The 14,157-nt window shown below is 43.0% G+C and overlaps 1 protein-coding gene across 1 annotated transcript in view; it reads right to left on the bottom strand.

Moving 5' to 3' along the window:
* LOC137427463 (uncharacterized) overlaps positions 1–14,157 on the bottom strand; it is an 87,006-nt gene that overhangs the window by 31,092 nt on the left and 41,757 nt on the right. Inside the window, exons 5-7 of the mRNA XM_068116987.2 lie at positions 10,613–10,675; positions 10,390–10,527; positions 3,616–4,212 (exon numbers count right to left, since the gene is read on the bottom strand). Of these exons, the coding sequence (XP_067973088.2) occupies positions 3,616–4,212; positions 10,390–10,527; positions 10,613–10,675 (798 nt within the window). The remainder of the gene's footprint in view (positions 1–3,615; positions 4,213–10,389; positions 10,528–10,612; positions 10,676–14,157) is intronic.

Below are 14,157 nucleotides of genomic sequence, written 5' to 3'. Positions count from 1 at the left end.
CAGATAGCACCCCCCTTACATACTTTCTGTTCTGCCTCTAAAGCTCCTTGTTGAGTGAGGTGTTAATAAATTTCATTGGTGATTAATCCTGTTAAAAATTTGTTGTTGGTCGGCATATTATTGGTCTATACTTGTAGGGTAGATAAGTTTCATTCGATTTATGGATGAGAAGAATGTTGCCTTCTATGAACCATTGATCCATTGGCTGTTCCCCTTTGACGATTTTGTTGAGTGCTTGAGCGTAGTGAGGGTGGAGAGCAAACAGTTGCTTTAGCCAGAAGTTTGGAAACCTAACCAGGCCTGGCCATTTGAAATTCAACCTTTTTGCGAGATGTTTTCTGATTTTCTCTTCGTCTATTAACATTGGGTGCATTTCCTGTAGATGTTGCTTTTTCTTTTCCAAATGTCATATCCAATCTCCTTCCTTGTTTTCTATTTCATCTTCATGTATCCCTTTCCAGAATTTTTCAAGATGCTCTTTTCTCAGGGGAGTTGCTACATTTTGTTTCTGTTTCCCTAGTTCCCTGTATAAGTTGTTCAGGTTGTTTTCAAACTGTTGATTTTGCTTTCTTCTGTTGTTGGCCTCATCATAGTTTCTATTTTCCCTGCTATCTGGTGTATGTGGAGCTTATTATGGGCAGCTAATGGTTCCAGCCCATTGTTTTCAATGTTGTATTGCCTTTTTATAAATTGTCTGATTCTTTTCTTGAGCTTTGGACTTCTGTTCCCCTTCTTGAATAGTTCCATTTGTCCAGTTTCCTTCCTCAGTCAGTCTCTCTGCTCCTCCAGTTCCTGTTTCCATGATTTCCTATATTTTATAAACGAACTCCTCTTCAAGCCTTTGCTGTTTGGTGTCAACCTCCTCTTTTTTTTTTTTTGTGTTTGTATACAAGATCGAGGCTCGTGAAAGACCTCACATTAATCACACAAAAGGTCAAACCGACACATAAGACACAAAAAAAATAAGGGGAGCGGTGGACAAGATGGGGAGAGAGGAGGAAGGACACAAACACAACATTTGAAAGCAGGGACATCGAGAGAACTGTGGGAGGGAGAGGGCTTGGGGGGGAGGTGGGAGGTATAAAACACATGAACATTGCAAGGACTTCCAGGAAAGAAGGGGGTAGAAAAGATCAAGGTTTTGGAGGATGGGGATTGGGGGAAGATAAGAGATGGTGGTGAACAGCTGTTTTAAAGACCTGGAGGGAGGAGTGGGATTGAAGGGAGTGGGGGAGTTTGTTCCAGAGGCGGGAGAAAAGGGGAATGAAAGAGTGAAGGTGAGCAGAGAGTCTTGATTTTGGCAGTTTCACCATAAGAGGGTTGCTGGCAGATCTTGTGCAACCTGAAGGAATATTGGGGGGACAGAGCACAGAGAGAGCTGGGGGAGCAAGGCCGGAGAGGAGGGGGTAGAACACAGAAAGACCACCAACCTGCCTGCGGTGAGAGAGTGAAAGGCCCTCGGAGTTAGCTGCATCGCGGGAGATTCCAGATTCCTCATCCTCTTCTGTGCCTCTTCCTCTTCTTCATTCTGTTGTCCGTTATTCTCTTCCTCATTGTGATCTACCTTTGTTGGTCTTATTCGTTTTGTTTGCAAAGGTGCTATTTGAGCCGAGTTAGTAACCTTGAGTTGTTCTTCCTCTGGAGGTGATGCTGCAGCATTTGCTATCGTCGATCTTTGATCCCGTTGTGGAGTTTCCAATTGTATTTCCCGATCCAATTCCCCAATCTCGAGCTCTGTTATTATAATTAAACTTGAAATCCTATCTGCTTCTGCTCTCCTCTCTTCCTGTTCTATTTCCTGCGCAACACCAGTAAGTTGTCAGTTGCTCATTTTCTTTGGGAGTTTGTACTCTGGGAATCTCATCCCAAACGAATGTCCTGTCATTCTGTGACTTTTGTGGTAGTTCGCCATCTCTAGGTGACCAGTTATTTTTTATTGCCTCGACAGTTTGTTCATCTCTTAATATTTGACCACTGTGAAAATTTTCAGTTGGAGATAATTGTTTTTCCTTGAGTTTAGTGTTGCCCGATTAAAATTAAATTCCCTTCTTTGTCCAATAATGTCCATTTTTTCTTCTTCGTCATGTTTTTATGCCTGCGCTGATGGTCACCGAAGGCATTATGTTTTCAGGTCGTTACAGGGATAACTTGAGAACGGCTGAAGGGATCTAAATCAAACTTGCTGCAGGTATGTATATTGAGGTAAAGATGAACCGATTAGATCTCAAAACACAAGGTCACAAGGTCAAAGGTCAGAGGTCATGTCAGGTAAAAATCCTGTTTCCGCAATAACTTGTGAATCACCGATGTGATTTTGACCAAAGGTGGTACAAGTATGTTTTATGATGCATATATCAACTGATTTGATTTTGGGATCAAAAGATCAAAGGCCAGAGTCTGTAATAGGTTTATAACTTGAGAATGGCTGAAGGGATCCAAGTTAAAATTGGTACAGGTATGTATTATGATTTAAAGATGAACTGATTAGATTTTGGAGTCAAGACGTGAAAGGTCAAATGTCAAACGTCAGAGGTCATGATAAGTTACAATTATTTTGTTACCATGATAGCTTAAGAACGGCTGAAGGGATTCAAATCAAACTTGGTACAGGTATTATCATGATGTAAAGATGAACTGATTAGAATTGTGGTCAGGTCATAGGTCAGAGGTCACTTACTGTGAAAAATGTGATAACTTGAGAACAGCTGAAGGGATTTTAATCAAACTTACTGCAGAACAGCTGAAGGGATTTAAATTAAACTTACTGCAAGTATGTATCATGATGTAAACATAAACTGAGATTTTAGGGTCAAAAGGTCAAAGGTCAGAGGTAATGTTAAGTCACAAAAATTTCATTACTGTGATAACTTAAGAACGGCTGAAGGGATCAAAGTCAAACTTGGTGCAAAGATGTATAATGATGTAATAATGTGGGTGGAGGCATATCGGTTGATGTCACGACATCGAAGAGTATCGTTCTTGTTCTTATTTATCTTGATTCTCTCTCTTTGGCTCATCCGATATATGTCTTCAAAATCATGTTTTTTTATCCGATTTATGTCTTCTTACCTGTGTGTCTTATTTTATGAGCTTTGAAGGATGACAAGGCGGTATACACCTTGCTGCAAACGGAACACTTATACGGCTTTTCTCCACTGTGTATTTTTTGATGTTTTTTTAAAGATTGTAACAAAGTAAATGATTTGTTGCAAACAGAACACTTGTAGGGCTTCTCTCCTGAATGTATTCTTTGATGCCTTCTTAATGTTTTCCTGCAAGTGAATGACTTTTGACAAACAGAACACTTGTAGGGCTTCTCTCCCGTGTGTGTTCTTTGATGCTCCATTAATGTGTTCCTGCAAGCAAATGATTTGATGCACACAGAGCACTTGTAGGGCTTCTCTCCCGTATGTATTCTTTCATGCTCTTTTAATGTTTTCTTCCAAGCAAATGACTTATGACAAAAAGAACAATTATAGGGCTTCTCTCCCGTGTGTGTTATTTCATGACTGTGTAAATGTGTCAATTGACCAAAGGCCTTATGACACACGGAACACTTGTATTGCTTTTCCCCTGTGTGTATTATTTGATGAATGTGTAAATGTGATGACTGACTAAATGCTTTATGACATACAGAACACTTATATGGTTTCTCTCCTGTATGTGTTCTTTGATGAATGTGTAAATTTGAGGAAGTAGCAAAAGTTTTGCAGCAAAGAGAACACTTGAAAGGCTTCTCATCTGAATGGATTATTTCATGTACTTGCAACGCTGAGATAACAGGGAACGCCTTGTTGCACACGGAGCACTTGTAAGGCTTCTCACCTGAATGCATTCTTTGATGTTCATTAAAATTTTTCCATTGAGCAAAGGCTTTAGGACACAAGGAACACTTGTGGGGCTTCTCACGTTGGTTGTTATCTCCATTTGCGGGTTTGAGGATGTGGGACTTTTCCCCGATATGTATTTTCTTATGAAGATTTAAAGATGATAATACGGGAAACGATTTGTCACACATAGAACACATGTGTGGTCTCTCACTTCCTTGGATATTCTTGAGGGTCTCTGTACAACTTTTACAACTGCGGTTGTAAGACACGATGCTAATGTTGTCAGTTTCTTCACAAATGGTTCGAGTCGTGTGTGAATTGAAAACCTCCAGGTCGAACAACTGGGAACAGTTGGAACATGCAACCGGTTGCATTTGTTTCTCTGTAAAGACAAGTCACAAAAATCTTAAACAATTCAAACTATCATTGAAAAATAGGGGCAATACCTGGTAGAATAAAGCAGTATGCTCCACTGATTTGAAATATATCATATAATTTACAAATATTTCACAGAAATTAGATTTGAGCAAACATAAAACACATTCTTGAGGAAAATGCCAGGGGCATTAAAAAAGCCCCTTTATATAAGGTTATGTTCCATGTGGCAAACTCTAGAAAAGAAGGGACATTCCATAGCTTGTAGAAAATGCCAAACTATAGAAAATAAGGGATATTCAAAAAATATTGTGTGCATGCTGGTCTACCCTTGTGTTCTTCGGAGGAACCAAGTAACACGCTCCAGAAAAGTTCATATAAAGGGGCGCCAATTTGATTCATACAGCTGCAGGAAGAAGTAAATGTATTTTATCTGCTAGATGTAGGGTGCCCTAGTGGCAACGTATGAGCTGCATTCTATCAAGGATGAAGGCCTTGTCGGTGGATAAAAGTTCAGATGTGCCTGGGAAGGATTTTGCACGATGTTGAATGGCCAGTTGGCGACTGGCTATGGAGATTAACTTCAAAATGTAATTTGCCCAATAAGCATCATGGTTGAGAGTGAGACACAAGAGTTTGTGTGACTGAAGTTCTTCGAGAATGCTGTTAGCAATATTGGTTCTTGTCCGTCCGTCCCTGTCAGTTTATGATTGAGGAACAGCTTACTGATCGAAGAACAGCTGTCCCGATCACACATGCACAGAGAGGAGTGAGATAATATTTTTACTCCATTTGTCTGCCTGTCAAACAAAATTGAAAATAATTCCAAACAGGAAAAAAAACTTGAACAAACATTGGTACATCATGGGTGATGAAGGTTGTGGTCAAGTTACATCAAAATTGTGTGTAGTTTAAGAGAGAGCAAATACATATTTGGGGGGGGGGGGGGGGGGTCAAATCTGGATGCACGTTGACTCTCCCCCTCCCCCCCCCCCCCATATACATACAAATTCAGACCTCGATTATCTTAATGCCATGAACAAACTTTAGTACATCATGGGTAATGACGGTTGTGGTCAAGTAACATCAAAATAGTGTGTGTAGCTTCAAAGGAAAAAGCAAATTCCTATTTTGGGGGCAACTTCCCCCACCCCACCCCCTTAGACCGATATTTTTTAAAATTCCGTGAACAAGCGTTGGTAAATCATGGGTGATGAAGGTTGTCGTCAAGTTTCATCGGCATTGCGTGTGTAGTTTCTGAGAGAGCAAATATGTATTTTGAGGGGCAGCCCCCAGAAGACCCTGATTTTTTTAGGGCCTGATTTTTTTTTCATGCCGTGAACAAACTTTAGTCAGAACATAACAAATATAATTTGTGCCAAGTTTGGTCACAATCCCATCAGAGGTTTCAGAGAAGAAGTTGCAAGTGTTTACAAACTGAACAAACGATGCGCCATCGCATGAGCTCCCCGGAACAATGTTCCAGGTGAGCTAAAAACTTTTACAATTGGCTTTTACAATCTTTATTTTATTTAAATTGAATTCTCCGCCTGAAGACTGCAGTACATAAAGCATCAGTCAAAATACATCTAAAAACCTCCAGTTTTGCTGTTCTTCAATTAAAAGAAAGGTTCAGTTTAGGATTGCTTCTGCACGACTTCAATGGCACGAAATGTTCAGATTTTAAAACGATTGTTAAGATCATTATTTTATTAAAATTGAGGTAAAACTGCACCTAAAAACTGCACTTACAAATGCACGGGGTATCGTGTTCTGTGAACTTTCTAGGTGAGTAAGCAATTTTCCAGATGGTCCTTTTGGATACAGAGAATGTGTGTGTGGGATTTCTCAGGATTGAATGACACATTCCAAGTGTGGGGCCAGCTTATGATATTGTCAAGGTCTGAAGAGAGGGAAGAGTCTGCGGACTTTCTTTCTGAACGATGAGGGATGTCAGGGCAGAGGGTGGAGTCATCAGCAAATAGATGAGGAGGATTTTCGTGAGAGTCGGAGAGACTTCATAAAGATTAGGACAAAGAAAGGGGCCGAAAACACTGCCTTGGGAGCTCCCTGACAGAGAGAGAGGATAAGAACAGATTAAATCAATAACCCAAGAGTGGAGTTGGTTTTGGATGCTGTTGGCAGAGGGTTTAGAGAGCAAAGTAGGGTTCCAGACTGTATCAACGGTTCGAGATATGTCTAGCGAGACAACCCTGATCTCATGAATGACATTGACGATCTCCATCCATTGTTGTGAGAGCAGAAGCAGCATGTCCAAGATAGAATGACTTTGCCTGAATCCCAATTGATGATTTGAGATGAGGTAGTCGGATAATTTTTTTTTTTATGTCAACTACGATGATTCCATGAACGTGCTGATTAATGGAATTCGGCCAATCTGTCGTTAAGGATGTTGGTCTTTTTCACCTTTTTACCTCCACCACCAAAATGTGGATGGAGGTTATGTTTTCACCGCTGTTTCACCTCTGATGGAGGTTATGTCTGTCTGTTTGTTTGTTTGTTTGTTTGTGAACAAAATATCTCAAAAAGTTGTGGACGGATTCGGACGGAATTTGGCAGAGAGGTTGGGTACGTGACAAGGACAAAATCATTAGATTTTGCTGAAGATCCGGATTCCGATCTGGTTGAGGACAGATTTGTGGACGGATTTGAAGACGGATTTGGACGAAACTTGATGGACCGGTTGGGTGTCTGACAAGGACAATTCTATTTTGGTGAAGATCTGAATATGGATTCGGATATGATAATTATTTAATTTTAAAAGTGATTCTTCATCATTGGGGGATGGGGCCAAAAACGATACATAGCAGGATATCTCAAAAAGTTGTGGACTGATTTGGACGAAACTTGATGGACCAGTTGGGTGTCTGACAAGGACGATTCGATTAGATTTTGGTGTAGATCTGAATATGGATTCGGATATGAGAATTTTTTTTTTTTTAAGTGATTCTTCACCATTGGGAGATATGGCCAAAAACGATACATACCAGGATATCTCAAAGTTATGGATGGATTTGGACGAAACTTGTTGGACAGGTTGTGTGTGTGACGAGGAAGAATCGCTTCAATTTTGGTGAAGGTCTGGATCCAGCTTGTAGAAGTTTTAAAATGATTCTTCACCATTGAGTGATATGGCCAACCAGGTGGAGGTATGCTCTCTACTGAGTGCCATTCGAGTTAATGTAATGCAGTGATGTTGGCTGCCATCCAAGAAGATGGAATATGACCATGAGGTAGCTATAGGATTCTCGTCCTGCAGTGCATACTCAGCACAGAGTATGCACGTACAAATTCCGAATAATCACGGGCAATCTGGGGAACATGTCAAGGTACATGTTGGCTGACCATTATATTTCTGGGTACATGCCACACCTTTTATTCTCCAGTATTTTCTGAACTACCAAGACTTTAAAATATGCCGGAATACATCCCTAAAGTACCATATCGGGAAATCACTAAATCACCAAATGATACTTCTTCATCGTCTTTCCCTCTAAAAACAATGTTAAACTGTTGCCCAAACCAACACTATAACGGCTGAAGCGATTAACGTGGTTCAAACATGGAGGTTTTTCTTTTGTTTAAAAAAAAATCAAACCAAAAGAACAAAACATATAAAACATGAAGCATTGTTTTCTGAAAATATAGACTTGGCATTTAATATGGAATTTTTTTTTGTGGGGGTGAACTTACTTTTCAAGATGTCTTAGAACCAAAAGTTCATTGGAATTATGTTGAAATCATTCTAGATTTTGTTAATGTGACCTTTAAAAGAAACAAAAACCACATTTGACATTTCGAAACAAATAAATTGATCCTTGAAAGTGATGTAAACTGATATCGAACTCAATTCATGGACAGTACTGTGTTAAACTTCTGTACGTTTTCCAGAAGTATCTCTTTATTTTGCACATGAGCCAATTTTTTTTTAACAAAAACAAAAGTTAAATTACGACTGGGATTACGGACAGTAAAATTCCAGTTCAATACTTCGTGTAACCCCCACGAGCATTCAGGAGAGCACGTACACATTGAGGCATGCTGTTCACGAGATTTCCCAAGGTTTGGACAGGAATCGATTGCCATGCAGTGACAATAGCCTGCTGCAATTCACGCACAGAGGTCGGCTGCTGGTCCAAGTGGTCGATTTGACGCGTTAATTCTGCCCACAAGTCCTCGATGGGATTCATATCCGGGGACATGGCAGGCCACTCCATCTGCTCTACACCACGGTCAGCAAGAAAGTGTTGGATCATGCAAGCACGATGAGGCCGTGCATTGTCATCTTGGAAGACAAAGTTTCCTCAAAAGGCTGCACGAGCAAATGGAAGCAATGTTTCTTCCAGAATGCCCCTGTACTTGAACTGGTTCAGGTTTCCATTCAGAACAACAAGGTCAGTTTTTCCCCCTGCATGAAGAGCAGCCCAAACAGTCACCCCACCACCTCCAGCTTGGACTCTTGGCACTATAAATCTTTGTTGTAGGCTTCATGCACTTGTCTTTGCACTCGGACACGGCCATCTTGACGATAGACCAGAAATCTAGACTCGTCACTGAAGACCACGTGATTCCAGTGTCCTGGCTGCCATTGACGGTGCTCTCTGGCCCACTGCAATCGGCGCTGGCGGTGCTGTCTGGTCAGGCATGGCTTTCTCAGGGGACGCCTGGCACGATTGCCTGCTTGAACCAGTCGTTGCTTGACTAGCCTTCTGGATACAGGCACATTTGTCAGTTGCTGCCACTCATCCCTAAGCCGATTAGCTGACTTGGTCCGGCCATTGCGGACTAACCGGTGCAGCTGGCGATCATCCCTCCTTGTGGTTCTGCGGGGACGTCCTGGCCTCGGTATTGGAGTAGGGACACCCCTCTGAGCATTTCGTTTCAGGATCTTTGACACCTGACCTTGAGTGATGCCATACTGCCGAGCAATAGCACGCTGTTTCATGCCGTAATTTCGTAAAGCCACCACTCCATGACAAACAGCATTGTCGAGTTGACGGACCATCTCCAGAGGAAGCGGCAGTAACTTTTGGAGACATGCAGCAGTTGTTTTCCACTAATACAGAACGCAACAACCGTTGTATACCCGACTGTGAAGCCAATCATCAAATGCACCTGTCTGTACATTTTGCCACGCCACCTGTGATATAATCCTGTTGTTGACTTCTTGCTGCGACAGACATTCAGTGACATGGTTCTTTCAACAAATAAATCACCAAAGTGTAAAAGAAACTCACCAGATTGATATACTGAGTTAAGAAAGTAAGCCCAAGTCAAGAAAAAAAAAATATTCCATATTAAATGCCAAGTCTGTAAATGAAACGTAAATGTGGACTCAAGCAAAACAGGCCAGGATTGTGGGAGAGTGGGAAAAATGGACAGAATCATTCCAAAAGTGACATTGTACATATGGAGTCCCTGGATAAGAGAGTTGCGACATGACGTGTCCGGAAAATTCTGGTCGCACAATTCGTCATTTGATGGTTAAGATCCGGATCCGGATACAACAATTACATTATTTTAAAGTAATTATTCACCACTGAAAGATGGCTCCAAAAACTATACAGAGGAATCACCTTTCAAGGCCATTTTTAGGTCTGTAGTTCAGGCGATATATAGCATGACGTTTCAAAAACTTGAGGACAGACTGAAATAACTTGGTGGATCAGTTGGGTAGGTGACAAGAACAAGCCGATTCGATTTTGGCTTAGGTTCGGATGCAGACTCGGCTTATCAGTAGAAGACAAAACGTAAACTGCTCAGCCTCGCGGAGATATACGCTCTACCGAGTGCCATTCTAGTTTCACATGTTTACATTGTCATAAACTTGTCTTTCAAACCTGTCATGTCCCAGTAATCTCACTTGATTTATTATTTCCAATTCCAATGCTATTTGCAAAATGTGTATTTGTGAAACAGACTTTTCAAACATTAGATTGATGTGTTCAATCAATCCTGAGTAAAGTCCAGAAATACAAAGTACAGAAATATTTCTGCATATAACAACTGTCCCTGTCCAGTGAAGATAAACAAGCCCACTTGGCTGACCACAATTTAATAGATCTGTTATTCCACAGAAGTTGGAACGAAATAATTTCCTCATTAAAAACAACAAAAACCCAGTAAAAACAGTGTGATGTGTTCTGTATGAAGCTCGGCTTACCGTCGACCAGCTGAGCACCTTTGTCGGACTCCTCGGAGAAAGAACCAAGTGGTTCCTGCTTCACACACACATTGCTCAAAGCATCATGGGAGGTCTGAAAATAACTTTGCAAAGTGTCCATCGTCCCCAGATCTTCACCTGTAAACCATATGACAATTTGTTTCTTACTGAGGAAAACAGTCTGGAATATTTTTATTTTTATTATCATTATTGTTATTCAGACCTTTGACAAGCGAGGAGGCATCATCAATGAACTCGGACTCCACCTTCACTTCCACAATAAAATCTGAAAATAAAAACATCCCATTCAAACTCAACATGAAATAACCTTTTTCATTTTTTTGGAATACATAGTCAAGGCCAGTGGAAGAGCTCTTATTAGTACATTGAACGGATCAGGACGCTTCAGGACAAAGAACAGCAGAGAGAGGGGGAAACACCAACAGCAGTGCCGATGGCCAAGACAGAGAGGGTGGACAAACAGAGGGTATATGGAGGAAAAGGGGGAGGGGGTGGTAGGAGAGGATGCAGGAGGTGGACAAGTAGGATACAGAAGGCAACTCTCAGGAGGGAAAATTGGAGTTGGGAAGGAGTAGGGATTGGGATTGTGTGGATGGGGGGTAACGAGGGAAGAAAGGATAATGTTTTTGGATTGGAGATGAGATGGTGTTGAACAGCGGTCTTGAAGACGTGGAGGTAAGAATGAGATTGAAGAGGATGTGGATGTTGGTTCCACAGGTGTAGAAAAGGAGGAACAAATGAGTGGAGGTGAGCAGTGATCCTGGATTTAGGTGGTTTCACCAGAAGGGGTTGATGGTGGACCATGTGTGCCCTGCAAAAATATTGGGGCGACAAAGCATAAAAAGAGTAGAGGGTACAAAACCAGACAGGACGTGGTAGAAGGCAAAGAGACCACCGACCTGTCTGCGATGGCGAAGTGACAGGCCGTAGACTCTTCATCGCGGGAGATTTTAATAATATTGTTACAGATCGCGGTTTAGATGTTATGATGACCGAGCGGTGGTGTATGACCGCGACCTAACAGGATCCCTGGCTCACCCGATTCACCCAGGACTTTGGCCGTATCGCACCACAGCTGCTCAATGAGGGAAAAGACAAAAACGACGCAATGTAAAGAGGAAAACGAAGGCCAAGAAAGGTTTGGAAATACGACTGAATTTATTGACTATTTACACAAGCAAAAAGGAACAATCAAGTTTATTTACAACACATAAGACGCAGGTGACACAGTGCAAATTTTAGCTTACCTACAGACTTAATTAAATACCCAGGGACAGAACAAACAAAACAAACTCACGTATACAAGAAGGGTGGAAAGGCAGGAGGTGGATGGTTGGAGGGAGAGGGAGGTCCAAGGGGGTCCCGCAGCACCACCGGCGCGTTTAGTAGCCGCCGTTCCTCTTCGGCCCTGCTCCAAACCGCCGTTCAGGCCCCCTTTGGCTGTTGGGTGCTCCTGCTGCTGCGGCCTCCGTCCGCTGCGTTCCCAGGACTTGTCTGGTCCAAACCCTCAACTCTTTCTTGTTTCTCTCACTCCTCACCACCGACTCCGCACCGCAACCAACTGACCACCGACTCCTTACCAACGCAACCGACTCAGACCAACTCAGACCAACTCCTTGCGACCAACTCCTTGTGCATCCCTGACCAACTCCAAGTGCATCTCCGACCAACTCCTTGTGCATCCCTGACCAACTCAAAGTGCATCTCCGACCAACTCCTTGCAACCAACTCCTTGTGCATCCCTGACCAACTCCAAGTGCATCTCCGACCAACTCCTTGCGACCACTTCCGTTTTGCGCCTTTTATAGCGCCTCCAGCGATTACGCCCCCGGCATTTTGGACACGCCCATCGGGGTGCTCACCTCGGCCCTGGTTGGTCGCGCGACCCTCGGGCTCCGCCTTGGATGACGACGGGCGGGCACGCCCCTCCTCCCCTCTGACGAGGTGGAGACACGCCTTTCTTCTCCGACTCAAAGCACATGGTCAATGGCGGTTATTGGAGGGGAGGTGATTGGGAATCGAGGGCTCAGCAGTGACGAGAGGGGATGTAATATGGAAATGGAGGTTTTGGGGACGGGAAGGAAAGGGAATCTATTCTCTTTCACTGGTGCAATGGAGTATTTCAATTAATGGAAGACACAGCCTTACACTAATACACATAATAAGGATATAACTGTCAAAAAAGATATATCGTGTCCTGCATGTATGTTTTATGGACTAACTACGGGAACGCCCTTTGACCTTTATACAACCACAAACGGAGGGAGGAGGGGTGATATTTTACAACAACCTTTTACAACAACCTTTTACAACAACCTTTTACAACAACGTTTTACCACAACAATAAAAAAAAAAAAACATTCTCATATCCACAACACTGCACCCTCCTCCCCTTAGGCACGTCCCGGGCCTATAACTTTTACCTTAGTGTGGCACGTAGGTGTAGTTCCCTCTACTTTTAACCTGACCCTGAGTGCGACAGTTTTAAAACATAATAAATGTGTCCCGCTGCTCCATTGCACCCTGCCTAACAGACTTACGCCCACAGTTAACCGAATTGCGGAATGGTCTTCAGACTACACACTGACGGTGGGAAGCATTATTTACAATTGACGCTATTTTTATTTACAAAACTAACCCAGGACCTGTAATTGTTCTTTCTGGGGGGGAGACAGTCTGCTCTGCATCGACGCACCATGAACGCACCCAAAAACGCACCAAAGCACCCTCAAGCACCAATCGGTGCAGTCACCATTGTTCAATGAATAAAAATAAATTCAACAACCCCTAACCCTGCAGGTGATCTCTTGCTCTTCGGCTCCCTCTGCTGGTTATTATTATCTCTTCCAGTTGTTGTCATTTTCTTTGCTTTTCTTACTGGCGGCCTATTTGCAATAAAGTGTGCCCCATGTGTCCCTTTTTTATTTGATTTTATTTATGGCCCCAGGGCCGACTAGTGTGGTTCACCTGTGGGGCATCGGTGCCCTGTGGCCAAGGTCCGCCAGCAAGATTTCGGGCCCTCATGGCCGGTTCCAGCAGAGGGGCCATGCCCCAACCCATGGGGTCCATAAGTGGTGCTCGGCCACAGACATGTGGTCCATAATGTGGTGCATCGATGCAGACAGCTGGTTCTGGGAATTTCGGGCGCACAATGGCCGACCCACGCACGCTCCCCTCGGCGCCCAACGGCGCACAGGTCATGTGGGAGACAAAAGAAAGACAATTGAGCGAGGGGTAAGGTCACAAGGGTACACGTCAATAAGGCAATGCAAGGCGAAATGCGTACGGAGGGCGAAGTGAGAAAGCTCGTCCCTACCGTACGTCACCCCCCTGTCACCTACCCTACCCTTGCCCTTACCCCATATGTACAAAAATCTACCCATTTACAAATTCGTCACTACTGTCACGTCTTCCCCATATTTCCCCTATACCAAATTCGTCTCCACAATCCCTCTACTTCAAAATTTGCCATCACCAATTCATCATCAATCCTCATAAGGAGGGAGAGATGGAATTACGCACAATGTCACACCCACGTCATGATGTGTCTCACAATCCAAACATTTGCATCATAAAAAATAATCAAAACATGGCATGGTGTGGAGTACCTGTCACCTCAGGTGAGTGGATGCAGATGGTGCGAGGAGATCCTTCATCCTAACTATTTTCTAAATGACTTTAACACACTTTACACTACCCAGGGTCTTTCCCTGCCAATCCATTGGCCAACTTACACTATGGGTTCTA

This window comes from Myxine glutinosa, chromosome 5, assembly GCF_964187855.1.
Source record: "Myxine glutinosa chromosome 5, kmMyxGlut1.1, whole genome shotgun sequence".
Taxonomy (NCBI): Eukaryota; Metazoa; Chordata; class Myxini; order Myxiniformes; family Myxinidae; genus Myxine; species Myxine glutinosa.
Note: the sequence above shows the minus strand (reverse complement) of the source record. Positions and strands in the feature narration are given on the sequence as shown.